Genomic DNA, 26,047 nt, shown 5'->3' with positions numbered 1-26,047 from the left:
AAACATATCAATAGTGACCTTAAATGTCAAACCAGTACAAGTAGTCAGGACAAGGAAAAATTTATTATTGTTCCTAAGCAAGTTTCAGAAATTTCAACATGATTTTTAGCACAGAACGAGTAGTATGTTGATATTGGTCATGTGAATATCCTCATTCATTTATTAACTAATTTAATACTATACATTTTTGAATACTCTCAAATATCATCAAGCCACTCTGCTAGTAGCAGAGGTAAATTAGGTAAATTAGCAGAGTCCTTTCCAGAGTCCGGGAGTCTAGTGGGTAGACAAACAGATATTCAAAATTAGCTTATTGTAACACACTTTGGTAATTACAATGATAGAGATATGGATTGAACATTATAAGAAAACCAAGGAAGATCAACTAACTTACCACAGAGATCTGGGAAAGTTTTCTGGAGAAGGCGTGGCCTGATCTGAGTCTTAAAGAACATTTAATTTAGCAAAGGAAGACCTTGAATTAAAGGTAAAAGTCAGCACAGAGTAGTGTGTGTCAGGGATTACAAGCACCATTTCTCCGAAATATAAATCATGGGTCGGGGGTAGTGGGAAAAAACTGAAGATGGGGACGCAGGTCATGAAGGGCTTTCCATTGAGGAACTTTGACTTGAATCATTTCAATACAGTAATTTGATTAGAAATTGCTCTTAACCTTTGACTTCAATTTTGGAGGACATCATATCTAATGGCACAATCCCAGTCCTTACATTTTCTATTTGGCCACTGCATCCCCATTTGGCCTCTACTTTTTTAGGTCAATTAATTTTGTATACAAAAAGGATATATTTATTTATATTAGGGAAATTGAGTAGCAAGAGTACTTGGCTTCAGGTTCTATTTAAATAATCAAGGAAAGATGAATTGGCAGACTGACTTACCTTTCCCCTAGTCATCCATGAGACATTTCTTGAAGGAAGCTAAGAGTCCTAATGTTATAGATCACACTTTATTTAATTTGGATAGACACAGCTGGTAGTTTTGGATACATCTCATACTTTGGATGAAAGCAACACCTGATTTTCCTTGCATGGATGTGGGTTTTATGATGAGTAATAAGAAACAAACTTATTTTCCAAGAAAATTTCAGATTATATAATTTTTCCCCCTAAGGATACCATTAGGCCTATTGGGGACATCCAAATAAATGCATTAAAAAGCAAATTACTTTCTTTTAGGATTTTGAAGAAAATTGACATTGCTCCTATGCTCCAGAAACAAAAAGGAGTAGACCCAATAAATTCTGTATACAAAAAGAGATGACCATGTGCGTTCAAAAGAATGTTTTTGTCAACACAGGGATTCACTATAAGAATGCCTTAAATATCATGTTTAGCTAAGATACCTTAAATTTGATATGACAGTAGTGAACAAATATTATATGTTTAATTCTACAAAGAAATGTTAATATATATAGCCATCCTGGAGTCATAGAATAAATGGAGGGAAACTTTCAGAGGAGATCAAAGAGCATTTTTTATATTGTTTACAATCACAGTAGTGTATTAATGCTAAGGAAATACTGCTCAAGAGTTAGACGAAAGAGCCCTTTGGATTTGGCCTATTATTGAAAGAAAGATGCCATTTGACCTAATGAAATCAGAAATTGATTAACTGCAGTTCATCTAAGGGGAAAAACGGTCGTGGAGTTACTGCCAAGGTCAGGAAGAGATGGGGTGATCTAGTGCTTGAGTGTTGATAGGGTTAGATAGACTCTCAGAGTAGCTGATGTTACAAGATACATGACAATGGACACCCACAGTTCAGAAGGCAAGATCAACCCCTTAGATGGGAAAGAAGAGATTAATCAGAATATTCTTTGCTCAGTTTATAACTAGGTCCTCTTTCAAATGATTCATGGAGAACTGAATGTTTTGAAGAAACTGTAATCTATGGGTCCCAGGAAAGCAGGGATTGCTGCTAACTATCTTGGGAACACATGTCAGAACAATTTCTTTAGTCACACAGTGCCTCAGTGAAGCCCTGTAACCTTCATGAATAAAACCAGTTTGACAAAGTATTTTGGACGCCTGATTGTCAAGTGTGTATCTAATCTTTACTGTTTTTTTTTTTCCTCATAATGTTTAAATCCTCCCGTTTTAGCAACATACATTTTCATTTAAAATTTTTCCTTTTTTTCTTCAGTTACAGAAATATTTTGAAATAAAGAACTCCCTTAACCTGTGGAAAACATAAAGAAAAGAACTGACACTCACTGTTCCTTTGATACTGTCAGTCTTATGACTACAGTAAAACAAAATAAATTTTATTTTCACACTTTTCTTCAGTTGTTTGTTTTCCTCAGGTGCATACTGACTGAAACCGGTGCCAAGGTAGTAATATTGTTTTTAAGGGGAAAGAAACAAGAGTCAGATGTTTGACCATCCTACCCAAATTGAAAACCTTTTTCCCTTTGACAACACAATAACCCATAATACTCTACATAAATATTATGACTTTTTCGTTGTTTCCAGGTAGGAGATTTTCTGTTTCTTCAGGGCGAGATATAATTTATTTGTGCAATTTTAATATTGTTTTCATTTTCCTGGCAGATGGCTTATTTATCTTATTATTTTCATGCATTGGCAAGCTTAGGCTGTTTTACACTAAATTCTTAAGAGGAAGAAACTTTAAAATATGTCTTTATGTGGGTCTCCAGAACAGACTTCACAATATGTGTTTTAAACAATTGCTAGTTACATATTCATCCAAGAAACTAGTGTGACTTTTCCTTTTTGGATAATAAAAAACATCTTACAAATTTCTTTAATTACACTGCTCCCAGAAAGGCCACAATGGTCACAAGAAAAAATATATTGGCTTTTGGGGGAAAAAATGGGAAAATAAAGAGCTATCAGTGTTTTGTTTTGTTTTTTATTTAAAGAGGTCTTAATGTAATTCATATTCAGAAAATTTGATCTTTAGAAATTTTCAAGCCAGAATTAGAAAATATGTATATTCTTTTGTTGAATTATTTCCATGAATAATACTTTGTGTGTGTGTGTACTCGTTTTTATCTGTGAAACTCTTCAAACATACAGAAAACAAGAGCATCATGATAACTCCTATAGATACCACCTAGATTCATCAAATATTAACATTTGGGACAATACCACACTTAATCTGTCATTACACACATTTTGTACAAAGAGCATCTGCCCTTGCCAAGGACTCATTCCCTGTCCATGCTGAAAAATCTTCCTTCCCAGTCCTTCATTCTCTCTTTTTCCCACTATTTTTTTTCTGGCTTGGAGGCTCTGCATCCCTTCCTTGACACCACTGAGGATTTTCAGGGTCCAGGAGCCTCCTAGCCAAAGCCGTTCTGATCATTCTAATTGCTTTGGTGGGGTTGGTACAGGAGCAGGGGAGGAGGAAAAGGGAAACCAGATGGAAAGCAATGCTACTGGAAAGTGTTAGCTCTTAGGGCCAGAGGTGCAACAAACTCAGAACAAGCTGTTCCCTCAAAACAACATTCTAAATGATTGCAATAAGGTTCAAGTGTGCTTTTGTGGCTGGTACGTGGTTTCCTTATGAAAGTGTGCTGAGTGAGATCTAAGCAACCAGTTTACAACTGGATTTTGAGAACGTAATCTACTTACAGTTGTGGATGACCGGTGTTATAATTATTTAGATTAGTACAAAAAATAACTGCCTTCTCTATCAGAGTTGTTTTCACTTGGCATGATCATGATGACTTTGCAGACAAATTTTTAAATGAAGATATTATTAAAGGTTCACAAGTATTTTCATTTTCTATATTGTATGAATATCTCATCCTAATTTTTCCGTTCCTGTCTTTATCCCTGTAGCCTTGTACGCACACCCCTACTAAGGGGAGATGCAATTGGGAAATCCATATCTAAATACTTTCAGGATCTCACCTAGAAAACATTTGCTGTTTATGAAAACTTCATTGAAAGACAGCTAAAAGAAAACTCATTTTCTTTCAGTTCTCTCACTTTTTGATTTTATTCTTCTAGTTCATGTTTATTTTGGGGTGCTTATTTATAATGCTAAAAGTGTCAATTTTATATAGAAGTTATCCAAGGTCTCCACGCATGGATTTTACAGTTTAGCACCTGATCAGCATGTGGTATACCACTTCTAAAGCATAACCCAAATACAAAATATTTTTTAAAAATTGAAAGTGCAAATGAGTGAAGTCACGAATTTTAGTTGTGTACCTTCAGGTATATCCATTAATGAAAAAGAATGAATAGATGAGTGAATGAATAAACTAGAGCTATGCCTAAAGGAATAGCGAAATGGCTAGATGCTGAATCCTTTCCATCAACCGGAACTTCTTCATGACTAGCTCTTCTGGGCATAAAAGAGTCATGAGTATCTCTTGGCTCCCTTCTATTATTTCCTGGTGTGCTGATCCCAAAAATGCCCTGGCTGCCATTTTTACCTGGGGAGTCGCCAGGAGAAAGACCAGCTGCTCATATTTAGAGTTTTGTAGTTATGACTCCCATATCCAATTCTGGCTCTTTCCCCCTATTTTCTCATACTTGGGGAGAGGGTGTCAAGTATATATGCCCTTCTCCATTCTTCCATTAGACACTATCCTAGGTTCATGCCCCATTTTGGTACCATCTGCTTGGGGACACAGAGGATAATAATAAGAGCTCCTACTCATTGAGAAAATGCTGTGAGCTAAGTATTTACATGTCTAATTTCAAATTCTCATGCTATCCTGCAAGGACAGCATTAGACCCATTTTTATAGATCTACAAAGTAAAGCTCAGAAAAGTTAAGAAACCTCTCCAAGGTTATCTGATGCAGGATTTATATTTGGGCCTTTCCTCTTTGCCATCAGTGGAAGATACTTCTCTTTCCTTGGAAAAAATATGCTAGCATTTTCTTTGATTGACTCTCCACTTTCCATTAACAACCCTCCCTGGAGAGCTGCTCTCCCACTCTCATCCCATGCTGGTGTCCTGAATTTCCCACAGTGATTTGGCCCTTACATTGAATTTTCTGGCTTCTTGTCTGTTAGACTCAACTGATATCTTAAAGTATCTGATTAGTCCTTAATAATGTTGGCAGGTTAGAATCATAGTTTAAAAAGGAAAGTATATTTAAGCACTTAACTTTCACAGTTCACTCATTGAGAGTACATATTTTTTCCCATGTTACCCAGAGAAACTGGACAATGAAATGACCACCTGTTAGCTGCTAATGATGTTCACATGCCTTTAAAAAAAGTAATTCTGGCTTTATCTGTCTACAATCTTGGCGACAAAACTCATGGGAACATCAAGGGCACAGGAAGCCAAAGGCAGCAAACTGACTATAAAGTTTGTGCTTAGACTACTAATAAGAAAGGAGATACTGTGAATCTCTAATTCCACATAATTATTTAATCTCAAGAGGGTAACATAAAACTGAATGCATGTTTTAAGAATCTAAGTTTGGGTGTTCAAATCTAGGACTGAGATCAGAGGGGGTTTCACACAGTATATTTCCTACTTGAAAAAATATTTTATAAAGCATCAAATATAAAATATGCCAATCATTATTTCAAATGCATAATCTAATTTGACATTCTGTGGGTGTGTCTATCATTATGCCTTTCAAATGAAAATCAATACATAAATAGTGAATGAACTTAATTTTAAGTAATAGACGGATATTAACTATATCCTACATTGCAAAAAAAAATACTAAGACTTAAAAAGGGCTTACAACTATAAATACCCATCAAAATATAGAAATGAAGCATTTTCTAAAATTAGGGCTAATATCATAGACTAAATGACCCCTTTATTTTAATAGTAAAATCAAACTCCAGAGACATTTGGTTTTAGTTCTTTTGCTAATATGTTTTTGGGTCCCTATTTAAGTTTACTGATTTCTATGCATCTCATTTTTAATGTAATATTTCCATCCAAGTCCAAAGTTGGTATAAACTAAGTTTACCTTTTATTTGTTCACTTCACTGTAGTGTAATGGTTAAAAGCATAGGCTCTTATCTCAAATTGCATGGGTTTGAAACTTGTCTCCATAACCTGTCTTTGTACAAATGGCCTTAATTCTCCATGCCTCAGTTTTCTCATCTATAAAATAGTTTTAGTAGTAGTACCTGCTTCGTTGGTTAGTGGGAGGATTAGGTAAGTCAACATTAATGAAAACTTAGAACAATGCCTGGTGAAAAGCAAGTGCTCAATGGTGGCTACCTGTCATTATTTTTAAACTGCAAAGGAAAAAGTGACTATGAGATCCCTAGAGAATTAGGTACATTTTAAAATGAGTAGATAAATCATGTGCCTCTTCCTTTGTCTCTAGGCAGGATTGAATTTAAGCCTCCAATACACAAATAATTGTCTTCCCCAGTCAAAAATAAATTCTAAAGAGGAGTAGCTGGTATTCTATCTGTAGGAAGATTTTTTTCCCCAGTATCATCCTAAAACATTTCAAGGGACTATCGCTGAACACAGAATCCATTTGCTTCAATGTTTCTCAAACACTTTTACAAATCTTGATTTTCTCCCAACCTTCAGGCTCTAGAAGCAGGTCAAGGTATCCTCCAAACCTCTACTAATCATTGCTTCATATATCCTATTATATATACACTAAACAATGGTCATATAATTAACATTAACATACTCACATAACATTAACATACACACAATTGAATTCTAATTCTAAAATCTTACCTTAAATTTGATCCTATGTTAAGTAAAGGGGAACAATGACCAGGAATTAAAGGGAAACATTCAAATGAGATAACTCCAAACTGTACCACCTTATGGAACAATCTTTTTAAATGGCATTGCTAACTCTCCGCAAACAACTTGATTTGCAAAGCACCATACAGATTAAGACATTAACATTGATCATTTTAAACACCAACTTAACACAACTGGTTCGCTAAATATGTTTCTAGCAGTTGTTGAAATAATGGTATGAGTTCTTGAATAATGACTTAATTTTGAAAGGGTGCTTCTACTCAAAGTTGTCATGCTATTTCTAGATTTTTAAGATCCCAATAATTTAGCTCTGGAAGATAAGTTATATATAAATAGCTTCTCTCTTCCTTGTTACATGCATGCGAGAGTGCATCTATGTTTATATATACATACATATATATGTGTGTATATATATATAGTCTTCCCTAATGCACACAAATTTATGCATATACACATATAGTCATTTAGCACATGTACTCATGTACACGTGTAAATATTCTGTTAGAAGCCCTTCTCTACTTACGGAGTTCTCTTTAATTCAAAAAGCTAGAATGTAACTATACTGATCTTAGATCAGAGGGAGAGGACATAAAAAATAGTGATTGAGGGTAGGTGATCCAGGAATGGTACTATAATTTTTGAGACTTTGGGAAATTGGTTTGCTTTGATTTCAGAGACACCTGCTTCGATTTCGGAGATACCTTTCAGGAGGCCGAAATCCAAACCAACTGTGAGATATGTGACACCTTTTCATAATCTCCTTTTGTTGAGGAGGAAAGAGTGGGGCAAGGTTGAGAGTTATACTCAAGAGCACTATATGGTGAGATTGGTCCTTTTTTACTCCAAATTCCCTTCTTTCAGAATATTAGAATTTGATGTGACCCCGGAGAACATATAATTCATAACCCACATTTCTAAATCTTTCTGGTGGTCTGGTAGTGTGGAAAGTTGCATAGCCTGTTGGTTTAAGTTGGGCCAACTGTGGTGGTCACTCATACATCTTTTAATGTATGGAAATCAAATAGTCAGCATACCAAGGTTTGGAGACGCTTGACATTTCCCACTTTCAAAATCAATCATCAATCTGAACGCCATGGCTATTACTCAGAGATTCAGAGCTTTGCTCCAAGCAGAGACCATGACCTTGGAACAATTATTTTCTCAAAAGGCATTACCAACAATGATGCGAGCAAAGCGCCCAGACTGCCCTCCAGTGTATGAATCCCTGGCCAGGAAATGGCTACGAATCTTCCATGAGTAGTATGAGTTTGGCTCAAATCTTATTTTGATGCATTTATATTTCATAAGCATTGCATTTAGACAAAGTTAAAATCAGCAAGCAAAAAAAAAAAAATACTTACTTAAAGATTTTCTGTGCTCTGGTTTCTGTTCTTTTATATCATTATCGTAGTGACTTAGTAATTCAGTACTGGAGGATCTCTGGATTTTGAATAATTCCAGGTTTCTTGATGAACCACTTGGATCCTTTGGCTGGAAATAACAAACAATTAGACCGAATAATTTTACAAGGAAGAAAGGATTCACCAAATAGCTTAGTGATCTATTTCGATGTTAATTTTAAAGGGAAGACTGAACTAAGATAATTATTTAAGGACAGGGCCTCTATGCTAAGCTCAAATTTAATAATAGCTATATATATATATAAAACTTACTAAATGCTCTGCATTACCCCAAGCACTCCACATGTATTAACTCAATTAATCATCACAGTAATCCTATGAGGTAGATATCATTATTACCCCTACTTTCCAGACAAGGAAACTGAAGCCAAAAGAGATAAGTAATTTGCTTAAGGCCACACAGCTAGTAAAGGATGGAACCAGGATTCAAACTGAGGCAGTTTGACTCCAGAGTCCACTCTTAACAACAACAACAAACTCTGTGTGTGGGTGGGTGGATGTGGGTGTGAGCACTCAGGCATGCCTGGATAAGGGGACTATATGGTTGATGGAGAAAAGTCAATTTGTTATTTTTTAAAGTTTTAGTCCCAAAATGATATAAAGGAAGACTGCAATTAAATAACAATGAAATCACACCGAAAATGCAGTATTTTCCTTTTATATACCTTATTAAAAGCTCTCAAGAATAGTTTTTCCTCAAGATTTTACAAGTATTAGTGTCCAAAAATTAGATGTTTGGTCTAGAATCAGTATATAATGGTAATTTTAAATAATTTGATTCTTTAAAAATATACTCTGAATGTATGATTTAGGGTAATTTCATGAAGTTTTAGATTCATAATTTTCATGAGAAGAACAATCTAGTTTCACTGGAAGAACAATGAAAATCAGTATAAAGGATTATTATTTACTGGTATTATAACAGTGAGTATGGGCTTAAATACATTGATATTTATTCTCAAGAATATGTATTACAGACAACATAAACTGAAAATGTGAAAACTCAGTAGTCATTAAGTGCTTGTGTGCTTTTTACAGCTTCTAGTAAATGAATGTCCATGTTATTTCAGGGGAAAAAAATGAATGCACTGTGTTTTTCATTTGAAAGAGAGAAATCAAATGACATTTAGCTCTACGAATCACGTCTGTTGAAATGGTTTTTAGTGGACTTCATTTAAACTTAAAATAACTTAATATCTCTCGATCTATAGGATCCATTTAAATGTGTGTGTGTTATATGCCTAAGCAACAATTTAAGTGACAACATTTTAATTAATAAAGGTAACAGCCAAAACAAATACATACCAATCTGTCAATTGCATTTTTGATAGCGTGGAACCAATCCAATATGATGAAGTCAATATCTGACTGTAGAAGGAACTCATTTCCTGATACTGTTGTGATCTGAAAAAAAATCGACAGGTAAGCAAACCACATAAAATTGATCTCTTACATTAAAAAAAAAGGGAGCTAGATATATATATCTCCAAGATATATATATATGTTGTTTAAAAAACACACTTCAGTACACCAAAATATTTTCTTATATTCCAGTAATTGTCTTTCTGGGAACTGGGAGACCAGGATCATTTTGAACTGCTCTCTATAAACTGTTTTTTCATGTCATAACAAATACATTATTGTTTTAATAATAGAACGATTAACTCAGAGTAGGACTGAAGTTGCATTACTCCAACTCAAGGAGAAGCAAGTCAGGAAGTTCAGAATGATGCAGACAGGACCCACTTAAGTCAGAACCTAAGAAAAATGCACCCGGGTGTGTCAGAATTCATTCTGCACTCTTGGCTCTTTCCTGTTTGTCTTTTTCAAATCTAATAGTATCTCTATATTTGATTTCCTTTTATGGAGGGCTGTAAAACAGATTATTTACCAAAGAGACTAATGCAGACTTTTCCAAAAGGTCATTCAAATGAATAACATTTGGCTACTTCTACTTTCCTATCATAAAGATCCATAGGAAAGTAATACAGGACTAATTTCCCCCACAAAAGGAGTGTATTAGAATAAAAGTTTATTTACATATTTGAACCTCTCACGGAGAGTATTTATCAAGTGAACATCCCCGTTCCAGACTCTCAGAGCTATTAAGTAGTTGGCAATATTTAACATGTAACTATACGTTTTTCATTACAGCGAATCTTTTCCTCTCCAGCATCGTGAGAGAAGAATGTGACCCTATAGAAACAGAGCAATGCTCTTGATTTCACACATAAAAGGCTACTTAGAGACGAATTTGATTAGAGTGGGTGTGGACACACTTTCTGTATTAGGCCATCAATCTGAACTGTGAAGATTTTCCCTTTGTATTGACTTTTTGTTTCAACAGGAAGATGAACATTTCCCGACTACTGTCACACATCAAACAAGGCGTCAGAGGTTTAGAGGACTGACATTTCAAAATACTCAGTCAGGAGCTAGTCACCTCTTCTCAGCCTTCCTTGCTCTAAATCGGAGGTGAACACTGACATGTGCCCACAGGTTCAGAAAATCACAAATCATGCTTTAGGATGTCTCTATAATTCTATCATTAAAGTGACAATTATTACCCAAAATAGCTCACTCTGAAGGTTTCAGTGATTCTTAACGGTAATATTTAACGACAATGATCCTGGAGTTTTAAAGAAATCTTCGATTACACACATACATATATATTCTCTCATCATTTATTTTTAGAAAAAACGATTCAGAGATGCAACATCACACTCAAGGCTGCAATGCAACCATTCTTGAGTGAGATGCGTTCCGACGTTTTACAACTGTAAGGAGAGGAACTCTCCAAGTATATGCAATTATGAGAAGTGAAGGATTAGAAAATAAGAGGAATTTAATTATCCACATTAGAATTTGACAGACTACCGGGGCCAACTGCTCTTTTTTTTTTTTTTTTTAAGTAAAATTGCATGTACGATTTGGGATGGCTCAAAATAGCCTCCAAATAGTCCTCTGTTTTATGTATCTATTAAAAGACAGTTAAGCTGATGTTTGCCTAATTATCTGAACACCCTAGCAATGTTCTTTACTTACATAAAGTTCCAAATATTTACTTTATAAAGTGTTGCCACAGAAATAGCAATCTAGAAATATAAGGTCACTTGTAACTAACCTAAGAAAACCGGTAATGCCCTTGGCCTCTACCTTCCTCCCAATCTAAATTTAAATATTTTGATTATGAATGTATTAAATAACATCACAATTTGTTAACACACACAAAGAAATATGAATTAGCCCAAACACAATGTACAATCTAATATATTTCTCCGCCATTATAAATAAACCATTATTAAAATTATAAAAAGAAACATTTCAAAGTACAAGAAGCAAACATAATTAGATTTACTATATTCTGAGGGTTTAGGAAAGAGCTCACAGTTCAGTTTTCAGTCCAGTAAATTCAAACAGTGATAAAATGTAAGTACTTCAGCAGTACATTTGCATTTTTGGTACATGCTATGCAATGAAAGGGAATCTTTTACTGCCAACACAACCAAAAACAAAGTGTATTTTAAAAGTTTCTTTATCCAAATATATGACTGCATTAATCGTACATAAGCAGTGATTTATGAATTCATTTGAGGACGCTGGATCAGAGAAACTATATGAATGCAATTCATTCAAAATATACTATCAGAAAGATACAGTTCACATTCTTTCCTCTGTCTTCCCACTAATCTTTCCAGTTACTAGGCAGTCTGGAGAAGTCTGCTACTGCTCTCTACAGTTTAAATGCATCCACTTCTTAATTACAGTCAGTAATTGACTTTGGTCTGCTCTATCCCAGACATTCACAGGAAAGCAGTTTCAAAGTCTTTGACTGCTCAAGTCCATTTAATTCAGCTTCCTAGCTACATTTTACATTACCTCCTTAAGGTTTTCTGATAAACGGTTTGCTGAATCATATTTGCAGTTTGAACAATCAAATTTTCAACACTCTTGGGGAAAAAAGACATCAGTAAAGACTGTTAGCTTTGACTAAACCTTTTGATTGAACAATTCCTGATGACAATCTAAAGTGATGTAAAACTAATAACAGGCATAAAAGATTTGATATTAAGCCATGCTAATGTATTCTTGGTATATCATGTTTTGCTTCCGTGACAGATGCCGGCACGAGGTGGATGAAGAAAGAACTTACAGCAAGCACGACGGGTTTAGGCAAGAGTGGCTGGTCTCCATTTTGTTCGAAGCCTACTGTAGACAAACATCTCTTGAAATCCCTCCTTGCCACCAACTCCTATTTTGAAGGGATATATCCTGGCACCAAAGCAATCTTAGCGAAATGTGCTAGTGTTGTCAATAATAGATATCTTTAATTACCTGTCTGGGGAAATGTGCCTCAAACTTTTCACACTCAATAAGGATCTGTCTGAATTCTTGCTGGTGACGCATGGATGTCTAGGAAATCATATGAACGTATCCACTGGGCAACATGAAGAATAGATACGTTCTTTAAGGCTTTTGGGTACTATTTCAACAGTAGTTTTCCTCTGGGTTAGGAACCTAGGTCCGTGTCCTTCTTGTGGTTCCTCTGAAGGTGGAAGCATGTTATCTCCCCGCTCCAAAATCCACCAATAAGTGATGAGGAGAGAAGAAATTTGTTGTTCAGGCTTTAATTAACACATGGAATATTATTATGCTAATTTAAACATCTTTGAGGAGTTTTAATGAGTAATGTTTATGTTTATTTAAGTATTGCCCTTTTCAGTATCGTCAATTAAGTATTGCCCTTGTCAATATACAGTCTGGCATTTAGTCTTTCCTGTGTTCGATTTTAATTTAAGTGAAAAGGAATATGGAGAATGGCATTAAACTATTAAAAATTTCTGTAATTTGGCTTACCAGAATAGAAACAAAACTTTTTAGAATTTCATATTTTTTTCCTAATTATAAGAATAATTGTATTTATTATGAAGAATTCGGAAAAAATAAAGATAGCAAAAAAGCAAATTAAAACTATTCATGACTCCACAGAGTAAACACTATGGACATTTTAATTTAGTTATTGCCAATCTTTTATAAATAGTAATCAAATGTATATGACAATGATCCATACACAACTTTATGCTATGGATAGATACCTTATCAATAAAACATATTTGATGGCTAAATATTATTGGTTATTTCCATTCCAGTTGACCTCAAATGCATGTTGAGACTATCAAAGGTGCAAGAGATAATGAGTGATATGTGTTCCCCTCTTTGATAGTAGCACCTTTCCTATCACAGAATAAATTCCACAAATAATTCTTTGTTCAGGAGACTGAGAGGGGTGTCTCTGACCAAATATCCCCCTAGTCATCAAGGACTGATTAAGCATCCATTAAGTGCAAAGCACATCGCTAGAAGCTAGGGGTACACCCCCCCAAGCCTCAAGAGCTCACAATCTGTTTGCATAAATAGGACATATGCATATAAAGATAAATAACAATAGAAAATAGCTTATACCAAGTCCCAATGTGAGTGGCACAGACAATGCTCATGTCAAGATTTCAGAGGAGGGAGTAATTACTGCAGACACATTTACATCCTGGAATTATGCATAAGCAGTTGGTCATGATACATTATTTTTTAAAGGTTGATTGTATCAGAACTTTAGTATATTAAGGATATGAATACTACCACTTGGTATGCAAAGTGATATCAGTTTTAATGATCTCAAAGCACATAATAAACATTCTTCAAATGCAGCTTCCCTCCACTATCATAAAGTAATTTTGCAAATGAAGAAAATGAAGCAAATGAGGAAAATGAGAATGTCATTCTATCAAATTGGCATCATTTAAAATGATAGAATTAAGAGATTACAAAGATCTTGATTTCTAGCTCACTAGTCCTCAGCAAACAATCTTATACAGTCAAGGACTCTATGCATATGGGAAAAGGACTATGGTGATTTGGTTTCAGTTGTGAAATCTGGAATGCAGATCTTAGAAAAAAGTCCCTTGTTTCTTTACTGTTATGTTAAAGATAGCCCAATTTTAAAGGATCACCCAATATCCTTATTCAGATGTTTTCATCTTTTTTTTTCCCCCTGAAAAATAACTACTATCCTACTATGAAAAAATATATCTAAAACAGGATTGGGGCATCCAAAAAAATTCCTTCAAATCCTGGAAAAGACTAAAACAATCCTACATTTGAACTAGGTATCATTCATATTTTGCTTATGATCAGTCTTTGAATATGAACCAAAGGAGAATTTATTCCATCTTAATGAAGCTGAAACTATATGTAGGAAATGTGTAATAAATATGCCAAATATTCAAACAGTCCTAAAAAATGTTAAGTGATATGGCTACAAGGATTCTACAAATAAGTGGATTACCCATTTAGGAAGATGGAATTTAATTACTATTGTATTTGGAGACACTTCGGACTTCATGATGAAGTCATTATATTTGAATTAAATTAAGTAGTATAAAAATTTATGTCAAAATATACTAAATTCATTTGAAGTGAATATAAATTATTTTTTTGAAATTAATTTTGGCTCTATCTTTATTGAATTCTAACAGCATAAAATATAGGTATATATTTTGGCTACATTATAGTGAGAGTTCAAGACCTAAAATTGAAGAAATAATGCTTAAAAAAAAAAACCCTCAGATTCACATTTTTTTCATCTTGCATCACACTCCACAAATATCCATTTGATATAGCTGATCAAATAAAGGTTGTCATGGTTATACTTATAGTTAAATTACTTGGTCTCAAAGGTGTTTATGACCCCCAATGAAATTACATTATCAAGCTGCATGTCTCTCTCAAATTACAGTCTGGTTTGAGTAACTCCTAACATTTTTCTTAACATGTTGAGCAAAGTTAACATAAAACTATGGTAAAATATCAGTTAGAAGTAAAAGGTCTTCGGGGTCCCTGGGTGACTCAGTCCTTAAGCGTCTGCCTTCGGCTCAGGTCATGATCCCAGGGTCCTGGGATCTAGCCCCACATCGGGCTCCCTGCTCAGCGGGAAGACTGCTTCTCCCTCTCCCACTCCCCCTGGTTGTGTTCCCTCTCTCGCTGTGTCTCTCTCTGTCAAAATAAATAAATAAAATCTTAAAAAAAAAAAAAAGAACTAAAAGGTCTTCAATTTGTCTTTCCAAAAATGTTTCTTGTTAAAACATTTTGTGAGAAAGTATCTGCCTTGTGTTCCCAATGTTGCTAGATGTTAAGTAAATATATGCTGATTATAAGAAAAAAAGTTGCTTTGGCAACTCTCTTATTAAAATGCATTTGTAACCCCCATCTGTCATGAAAGTTTTGAAAAGTTTGTTTACTTTGGATAGCAGCCTTATCCAGGGTTACCCTAGCAAACAATGATAGCAGTCTTCAGAAGTTGTGTGAAGAACAAGCCACTAGGGATCCATTTTTGTTTTAATTGGCACACACAAACACTTTTCTGGTCTGTCAGGAAGATCAAGCTAATATGCATGGAGGGTGTTATATTCTTAGCTTTGGGGAGCAGTAAAGCTCCCTTTATTTAAGTAATTTAAATGATAGACTGCAAAAACTTCGCAAGTCAGAAAAATGTTTTATACTTTCTTAGGGAATATTTGTTTTAAGCAACGGAAAATGTTCTACATATCTAAAGATGTTGAACCTTATGTTATAATTACCCTTTCTTTCTTCTAACTCCATGAAATATTCTTAAATCCACATGCTACTAAATAAGGCTAGCCACCAATGGATCCTGAATTTCCACAACTCCCCCTGTGTTAACAAATGTGTGTTCATTACTTTCCAGATGTTTATTGGATATGTTTTCAATATGTTTGGGGTTGATTGATTTGCATGTACATTTATTGAAACCCTCAGTGGTGTCATCATATCAAAATAACCTGCCCACGTAAGCAATTTCTTATTTAATGGAAAGTAAACAAATATTAGGCTACATAACAAAACAGATCCCCAAGTGAATTCCAAAATCTAAGGTTTAAGTCCCACCTTTCAAGAAACAGTGCTTTTTAATTGAAATTGAGTTGTACCTTTGACACCCAAATAATTTGGTTCATGCAGATTTGTTCTGCATAATAAAACTGGCCCTACAGTGAATATTCATGTCTATATCACTTGCCCACTCTACCTTTCTATTTGTTAACGAAATACCCAAGCCCCAAATTTATGTCAATCAAATAAATGTTAAACAAAAACTCATGTGCATTCTTTTATCAGTAGGAAAATGTTTTAAGTACTGAGAAACAGTCTTCTCAATATTCATGAAAGAATACTATCTAAGTAATTAGTAGATAGTTTAGCAGTTTCCACAGTTTTGCAGGCAGCTACACCAAAACTTTTGCCTGTGGTGCTCATATGAAAAACAGCAGAAAAAGTGACTAATCGAAGCAGTTGGTGTATAAAGATATCAGCTTAGAGTTTTATTGCTGTTAACGTTAATTTCTAAATTTGGGGGAGTAGTTGTCTCTGGATAAACTAATCATCCTAGGACTCATGTTTGCTGGTACCCACCACTGAATCAGTCACTGCCAATCACGGATCAGTTTTTAATCTGAGCTATGTTCACTGTGCAAAATTACTCATTTAGTCCCATGACATTTGGAAACTGCAGCTCCCACTATTTTCAAATTGGAATGATTTTCATTATGTCTGTTATTTATGCAATGCCCGATTTTAAAAAATTAACAAGTAAAGAAGTATAAATATAAAATCTCCCTTTCCCCAAAGTATACTAAATTATGGTCTATCCTTCAATATTTTTTGACCCATGGATTAACATTATATATGTACTTATAATGAAAATATCATGTCATGAAAAATTTTTATGCACATAAATATCTGTACTACCATCCTCTCCCACATAGATTTAATAACAATATCTTTTGATTTCCCCACCACCTCATCCACACTTTCTCTTCCAGTCCATATTCCATATTGCAGCCATCGTCATCTCTCTGAAATTTGGATCTAATCATCCTATTCCTCTGCTTGATTACATTCTGTGACTCCCCACAGATGTTACATTGCAGTGCAAACTTTAATTCAGCCTACCAGACCCTGTGTTCTCTGCCACGTACCCATACTGCCGCCCCCTGCTCTATATTTCCCTTTGCATCTCTATGACCCAGCCATATTGAAATTTTTTGTTCCCAAGCTGTCCCATACTCATTTTCATTTCTTCCCTTAGAGTAGGTTTCCATTGCCCAGAACCCTCTGATTCCTCTATCATATCATTCAGATCAATTTAGATGTCACCTTTTCAGAAAAGGGTTCTCTGAAATAGATATACCTCCTATGCGCTCCCATGATATCTTGATCCTACTTTATTATAAAGAAATATTGGTCTGCATTGCAATTCTCTGCTGATTTCTTTGTTCCCCCTACTACACTATATTCACTCTGAAGCCGAGGGCAATTGTCCACTTAATGTGTGGCTGCACAACCCACACCTAAGAGGCATTAAGTAAATAATAAATAAATGAACATTATCTGCCTTCTATATTTCAGTGAATACATTATATGCTAATGTTAGATACGCCACAGTATATTTAATTCATCCTCCATTGTAAAAAAAATTATGGTAAATAAATTTAGATTTAGATTTAGCCAGCTGGACTCAGTTTAGATGATCCCAATTTTGTTGGCAACATCCAAAGCATCATAGTCAGGGGCCAGCCGAACATAGGCCTTTTTCTCTCCATCAAGCCTGATCAAAGTGTTAACCTTGGCCACATCAGCGGCCTTCTTTACAACCGTTTGATCTTGTGCTTGTTGGTTTTGACATCCACAATGAACACAAGTGTGTTGTTCGCTTCTATTTTCTTCATGGCTGACTTGATGATGACATAGTGGTCAAGCTTGTTTCTCCTGGGGGCTCTCTTCCAAGAATATTTGGGCTTCCTTTGGAGATGCAGTGTCTTGGCCTGCTGGAAGGTAGGTGACATGCAGATCTTTCTTTTGTGACTGTGGACGTCTTTAAGTACCGTGTTCTTGACCGTCAAATCCTTTGTTTTGGCTTCGGCTTTGGGAGGGGCAAGAGCTTCCTTCCTCACCTTCAGTGCCATCTTCATGAAAGGCATCCATTGTAATACAATTTTGAGGGTTGCAAAACCATTGTGTACTTTTAGGCAATGTAAGTAGTTTACTTTGACATCTACTAATACCACTTTTATCAGAGTAGAGTAGGCAATCCATTACAAAGATTGAGAACCGCAGTCTGAGGTTATATTTTCCCATCACTCAACAAGTTCTAGACTTCAGACAATAGGATTAAATTTGGAAGAGTCAGGAAGCACCAAGAGTGGGTCTATATTTCCATACATATCTCTAGAATAGAATGTTCTTGATTATACTGAGTTGATAATGTGGGAAATTGGATGAAAGCTTAAGATTTTCAAGAGTTAATACTTAGGTTAATGGGTCAAGTCTTTAGAGAACCTCAGTGATGCAAAGGTGCGCATTGCTTGTCAATCAACATTGCAGCCATCAATTTCACTAAAACACGATTAACATTAATAAACAAGCAAACTGTGGGAAGACAAGTAGCAATATTTATGTTACCAAGAATTTTATTTAAAAGTATTAGCTAATTAAAGATACAGTGACTTATGCAGAAATGGGTAATTGTCACAAGTTTATTACTTACACGTTTCCCATTAATAAATGCTGAGATTGCACAACAAGAATAAAAGATGTTGCAGTATGTATCTCTATGCTATTGTAACATATTTGGCCATGATGATGAGTGTTTATAAAACATTCAAGAATTGTTCCATGTCTACTTACATTAATGAGAACACCTGTTAACTTCAGTGCTGTACAGACTTATTTGCATTAGATTCAGGTTTTTGCATACTGTACATCACTTTTTGAAACAATTAGATGCTTATAGAGAAATATAGCTGAGTGAAAAACAGCACCTTGAATGCCTTCCGGCTCAAGACAATTCAATTCCAGGTTTCAGTGAAAAACAGAAATCTGCCGAATTACAACACTGACAGTTAGAAGTGAAGGTAGGAGTATTTTATACATATTTTTTTACATTCAGAGAACAGAAGATACATATTAAAATCTGTGCTTTAATCTTCAAGTAAAATCACAACCAACTAAGACAGTTTCCAGACAAGGATGCCAACCAGTAAGAAATGACAGTGCCGCCACAAAGTGGATTCTCCATAATCTTGGGGACTTCTTACCCAAGGATGATCTCTTCACCAGTCCCAGAAAGCCAGACGATTTCCACAAGTGAAAATGTGCAGTCCACTGCCCACTTGGTATTGTTTACAACTCTTGGCCATAGGGCCCTTTCCATGTGAGGACAGCACTAAAAAGAGTGAAGGAGCTGAGGACACTCCCCCTGCTCCCCTGAGTCTGTCACTTCTGAGCTCCCAGTCACAGCATAACCCAAACCTACCCACTTAGAAAAAATACTGTAATTCCCTCAGAGAAGCCAGTGAGTCTGCCTTATTCATTACTCGGAAAAAACAGTAGTAACTTTTGTAGGTCTCACTCTATTGACACATCTGTCTGCCACTCCCCATAGGATGTTAAAACTTCTGCGATTTAAATATTTTCAGTTATTGAATAGGGAGCACTCGCACAAATCTGTGGATTCACAGCCTCTATGATCATCATTATATTTAAGAGGTGCAATATTTACATCAAAATGACTCAGTTGGTGATATATTCTAAAGATAAATGTGTATTTATGATCTGAAGAAGTGTGATTTATAACTACTTTGTCAGACATAAACAGAGCGCCTATGTGCTATTCTAGTAAATGCAGATTAGCCAGGGCACAGATGAACTCTTTTCATAGGATTAATTCTACCTTCACCTGGGAAATGAGGGAACTGAGGATTCCCCTTGGAGAATGTGTAGATCACAAGGAAGAATGGTATCTATTTCCTTCTCTACTGGCTCACTATATGGTCCGGGAAGAATAACAAATATTAGGTGAGGATTTGTGGATCAACTAGTGAATTTTTTTAAGATTTATTTATTTGAGAGAGAGAGAGAGCTGCAGGGAGAGGCAGAGGGAGAGGAAAAAAAAAGTCTTAAGCAGACTCTGCACTGAGTGTGGAGCCCCACGTGGGGGCTCAAGCTCACGACCCTGAGATTATGACCTGAGCTGAAACCAAGAGTTGGGTGCTTAACCCACTGTGCCACCCAGGTGCCCCTCAACTAGTGAATTTTTGTCGTCTGGAATCCAAACCTATGTAATTCAAGAAGTTAATACTATAGTAAAACCTTACTTTTAGATTCTGAAAATTTTGAAATTGTATTTAACCAAGTACTTGACAATCTAGATTTTGTCCTCCATAAAGTAGCATCATTATTCATGAAAGATGATGCATTAAGCATATGTGTAATTAGGATGTTCACAAATGAGGAGAAATTTCTCTTTTCTCATAAACTCTAGGCTTAAGTAAATTGAAAATTTTGAATTTTTTTTCTGAAAATATGCAAAAATGATAATTCTGCCTATTGGAGAAAATCCCTATTTATTCAAAAGAGTTTATCTTTAAGCAAACATGTAAAAAGTATCTGGCATTTTAAAAACTATAGTTTAGTGGCATATTATATATAATACAATGGTATGTAAAATATAATTTAATGATACTTAAAAAAAAACACTTGTGATTATATGGTAGACAATGGCATCTATCAGTTGAGCAACAGGACACATATTTAATAATGGAGACATTTGACATTTGGAATGATGTACACATTACTCTATACTAAATATATGCAAAAACACTTAATATTCCTTATTCCCCCGCCCAGCCAAAATGATATTTGTGTTAAAAATAGAACCATTTAAAAATGTTGGACTTCAAAAAGATATTGGTTGCATTATTAGTGACTATATAGGGTGATGACATAATTTATTGCCTAAATTGTGACAATTTTGAAACAAAAAGGTATTATTAATAATTACACCAGGACAATAGGTCTACCTTGTATACACTGGGACATATGGATCGCTATTTATCATACACAACAGTGGGGAGAGATTCAACAGCCACTGATCTTTAGGGGCCTAGAGAACTCCTATTAATGTCAAATTCTAGGAAGTGTGAGGTATTCTAAAATAAGTTAGCAGTGACCTTTGCTCTTAAGAAGCACATTATAATCGGGGCGCCTGGGTGGCTCAGTCGTTGGGCGTCTGCCTTCGGCTCAGGTCATGATCCCAGCGTCCTGGGATCGAGCCCCACATCGGGCTCTCTGCTCCGCGGGAAGCCTGCTTCTCCCTCTCCCATTCCCCCTGCTTGTGTTCCCTCTCTCGCTGTGTTTCTCTCTGTCAAATAAATAAATAAAATCTTTAAAAAAAAAAAAAAAAAAAAAAAAAAGAAGCACATTATAATCTAATGTGACAAATAACAGCAACATGGGAAAACAATGAGAAACAATAATTACGATTTAACACGGGGCCTATACACTCATTTTTAAGGAATAAACCACAGTTTCTCTAAGGGTAAACTGGAGTCCTCAGGGAAGAAGGTTGAAGAAGGTTCTTACAAGGACAGATGAGACTTAGTAGAAGAAAAGGAGGGGAGAGGGAAGGTGACGGGAGCAGTTTGCACAATCAGTGAGAGGCAGGAAAGAACATAGCATCTCTAGAGGACATTCAGAAGCTGTTCCTAAGTCCTCTTTGTGGGTTCTTATCCCTTGGCTCATCCTTAAATGGAGGTGTCCATCAGCATTCTCTCCTAAGCCTTGATTCTTCTCACTTAAGGACACACTCCTGAGTGACATTATCAACTCCATTTTGTTTTAATTGGAGTTATAAACTGATAAATCCTTAATTTATATCTCTAGTTCAGACATCTTTACCTGTTTAATATCTATTTGGTATCTATTTCAATGTAAGCCACGATTATCCCTGGTCTGATCTCTCTATTACTAGTTTGGGTTTTTACAAACCATTCTCTACAACCTCTTATTAGTGAATTCTTGATTTCATCCTTGGAGATCTTTATAAGTAGATTCTCATGCTCACTGGGACCTACAGAATCAGACTCTAGGAGTGGGGCCCCAGAATCTGTTTACAGAGCTCCACATGCAATTTGAAAGTTACTTGCTGCTCTAGACTTTAGGTAGATGATCTCCAAACCTATACCTGTCACACGTCATTTAAAAGTCACTGACTGAATTCTTATTATCTTAAAGATAAGCCTAAATTCTTCAATATGGACAACCAAGTGCTTCACGACTTCTCTCTCTCTGTCTCTAACCTTTTCTCTTTAAGTCCTCTACTTACTAACTACATAACTTTGAGCAAGTTATTTAGAATCATTGTGTCTCAATATCCTCACTTATAACTTGATGAAAATTGTAATACCACATAGGACAATTGTGCAGGCCATATGAGATATATATTCAGGAAAAGAATTTAGCATAGTACCTGGTAAATAGTTAGTACTTTAAAATACTATGGTTATTGTTATTTGATTCTTTGGGTTCCCTGGATTTTTACAAACTTACTCTTTTCCTTCAGGAAACTAGCCAAATATTACCTACTCAGGAAAGGCTTTTCTAACCTCAGTAGGTCAAAAAAGAAGCATCCCCTCTGGTCGTCCATACCTACTCCATCGTGGTGTTTATCCCACCATTGAACTTATCGAATCTCTTGTCTGATGTTTGCTACACTTTAAACTCCCTGATGACAATGACCATATGTCCCCAACACTTAGTGGATCATCTGGAATACCACGGGCCCTCAAGAAAGGGTTATGGAATGAATGGAAGCTCAATTGACATAGGTTAATACTGTAGAGTTGTAGTATTCAGATAACAGAAGACCTTTACATTTAGAAACCGTGTTTGATTTGTTCCGTTAAGCAAGAGGAAAGCAATGCTGGATCCCTGAGCAGATCTACCTGTAGAGCCGAGCATAGGGTCAGAGGGCCAGACGCATTCGCCTAAAGCTGGATCTGTATTGCAACTGCCCTAATCGCCGGCAGGACTCTGTCCTCCCAGGCTGTGCCAGGGCAGCTCTTCTGAAAAGACGATACACCATTTCTGTCTGATGTAAGTGCCTCTTCCATTGTCTCCTGGGCTTTCCGGTTCTCAGCCTTTTGACCCTTCTTCTTCTTCTTTTTTTTAAAGACTTTATTTATTTATTTGAGCGAGAGAGAATGACAGAGAGCACATGAGAGGGGGGAGGGTCAGAGGGAGAAGCAGACTCCCCACCGAACAGGGAGCCCGACGCGGGACTCGATCCAGAGACTCCAGGATCATGACCTGAGCCGAAGGCAGTCGCTTAACCAACTGAGCCACCCAGGTGCCCCTGACCCTTCTTTTTACACAGCTCAAGCTGCTTGCTTTCCTGCCTTTGGTTTTAGATGCTACCTTGTGAGATGCTTGGTATTTGGATTCAGATCTTTACCTCACCTCAAGGTGACGCGACATGATCTCCAGTCCTGATAAATAAGAATACACCCAGTTCTTATTCTCTGAAGCTCAGCTCTGTAAGTGTATCCTTACCCTGTTTCTTGGCTTCCGATTCCTTAGTCTGGTGGCTTACATAGTACACCAGACCCTCTCAGCTGGCAGGAGTCCCTTTGCCAGTATCCCTTTCAGGAACTGGGGCTCTGCTGAGCATCTCTCTGATTCTCTCTCTCTGCCCCCCTTCTTTAACTCCACCTTCCATCTGCCTCATCCACCTAAATTACCAGACACGTAACCAAACAATAATCCATACTTGCATTCAAGGCAGATGGTCATATGAGTATCTGAAAATGAGCCATTTCAGTGTATTCATTGATTATCAAATTGGCCTGGGAAATATTCTTGTTATTTCAGGTTGGAACTCACACTCTATCTCTAACAGCCTGGGCTGTATTCTGTCGTCTTAGTTTTTGTTTCTTTATTCTGTCCAGCAGGAACACTTCCTTCCGAGATTATCAGTTTGACTTTTCCCTAGCACCTGTCTCAACTATAGATTTTTTGGCTGCTTCATCAAGGTGGTTCTATTGCCATTAACTGCATTTTTCCTGATCCCAAGAAATAATCTAATCCCTGAATAAATGATGTCTAAGATCATCAATACAGTGATTTGATCCCCTAATGTCTGAGGCTCACTATGAACCATTGTGTAGTTTATCATTCTCCAGGAACATGAGGAGCAGGGCATTAAATAGAATATTTCCCCATCATTACAACCAGTATCTGGCTTGTAATTTGCTACTCTTGATGAATGGGTCATGGCACTGGATTCATATTTTCCTGAATTTCATCCATAAAGTTTTCTAAAAATGTTTGAATTTTAAGTAGATTAAGTTTATATGTAGCTTGTGAATTTACCTGAAATCAGATGAGGGAGATATTAATAGAAGAATTTATTTCAAAGTTAACCCAGGAGGTATAGTCTCATGATGGCTTTCAAACTTTTTTGACCAAGAACCTTGGTAAGAAATATATTTTACATTGCCAATTCATACCTCTTCCTTGACTCTTTCTCCCTCTCTTTCTCAGACACACACAATTCTATCGATCTATCTATCCATCCATTCGTCTATTATTCCATATATAATATTCAATACATATACTATGAGTGTGTGTATTTGTGTGTATATATGTATATATCATATACTGAAACAAAAGTTATGAAATAATACTTTCCCTTACAATAAGTATATGAGATACTGTATGCATTTCTATTCTAGTCTATTCTTCCTTTAACTGATCTCTAAAAAAAAAAACACTGGTCCCAACTCACTAAATTGATTTCTTCACCCACTAAATGGTCTTGAATGCAATTTGAAAAACACTGGTCTAAGGAGTAATGAAAGATGAAATAATCTTCAAACTCTGCTCTTTGACTTTCTCTCTCTCCACCGCCCCCCTCCCCCACCGGTTTATAAGATGCTTCAAAATGTCTCCATATATAATTCAACAGTTGAATATTTAAACCTATGGAAAGACTCCAGAATATTTGTCACGTTTTTAGCAATTAAGCCTGAGTGATCAGTAACCCTATGTAGGGGATTCTGCTCTGATAAGTCATTTCCTGCCTTTTCAAAGTAGAATTAGGATGTGGTTCTTTGGGATTTGGCTTAGACCCTGGCTTTTCCAAATATACCTTAAAGCAAGAGTTTTTTTTATAAAAGAAGAGACAAAGACTTGGGTGTAATGTGCTGTTTGGAATACATTTGAGATACCTCACCATGATCCGAAGAGAGAAAACCAAAAAAGTTAAAAGCCTGGTAAACTATCACAGGCAGAGAGGGCAACTATTTGTTTTTAAGTCCTATGTATTGAAACAATGAGTGCGCTCCATGCTGCATCCTGCAGCACCATGATACAAAGTCTGGGAGTAGTTATTAGCATGTGTCTGTGTGATGGGAGACGGAAAGCTAAACATTTTAATAGTGTTATGGCCTCTCCTTCTCAAGTTCCCATTAATGCAAATACAGCACATGTGGTTTAATTCCCAAGAGCCTTGTAGGACACAAATCACAGATGTGGAATAAACATTATCAGAGAATATGACTCCATGGTCTTCTCCTTGCCATCAACAGATGCTCTTATGCTCCCATGATGTCAGAAAGATACCTGATATGCTATCTTGAAGAAAATCACAGAAAGTCAGGGTTCTCAAAGGGCTCATGATGGCAAGATTTGAAAGTAGGCTCCAAAGACTTCTTGGTAAATTATGGCAGAGGCTTGGACTACATCAAGGTTTTCAGAGAACACTCACTGCTATGATAACTAAATATAGCAAAAATTACTCATCCTTTAGGCATCAAAATTACCAGAGATGTATGTATGCTCTGTGTGGAATACAGTGTTCTTGTAATGTAACCCAGACAATATGAAGGCAGAAGGCTGACAAAATGGAGCTGGTCTATTTCAGATATTCAATAAAATTTCCCCCGACTACCCTGAATCTTCTATGCATCTTCCACAAAACTACAGCTCATGGTGATTGCTGCTCTG

At 36.0% G+C, this 26,047-nt stretch overlaps 1 protein-coding gene across 2 annotated transcripts in view; it reads right to left on the bottom strand.

Annotated features, from left to right (window-relative positions):
- ARHGAP15 (Rho GTPase activating protein 15) overlaps window positions 1-26,047 on the bottom strand; it is a 599,115-nt gene that overhangs the window by 291,881 nt on the left and 281,187 nt on the right. For both annotated transcript variants that reach the window (XM_036090857.1, XM_036090859.2), the window contains exons 7-8: window positions 9,437-9,535; window positions 8,072-8,201 (exon numbers count right to left, since the gene is read on the bottom strand). In XM_036090857.1, coding sequence (XP_035946750.1) covers window positions 8,072-8,201; window positions 9,437-9,535 — 229 coding nt within the window. The remainder of the gene's footprint in view (window positions 1-8,071; window positions 8,202-9,436; window positions 9,536-26,047) is intronic.

The sequence above is a fragment of the Halichoerus grypus genome, chromosome 4 (genome assembly GCF_964656455.1).
Source record: "Halichoerus grypus chromosome 4, mHalGry1.hap1.1, whole genome shotgun sequence".
NCBI classification, from domain to species: domain Eukaryota; kingdom Metazoa; phylum Chordata; class Mammalia; order Carnivora; family Phocidae; genus Halichoerus; species Halichoerus grypus.
This window is presented reverse-complemented; position numbering and strand designations above follow the sequence as displayed.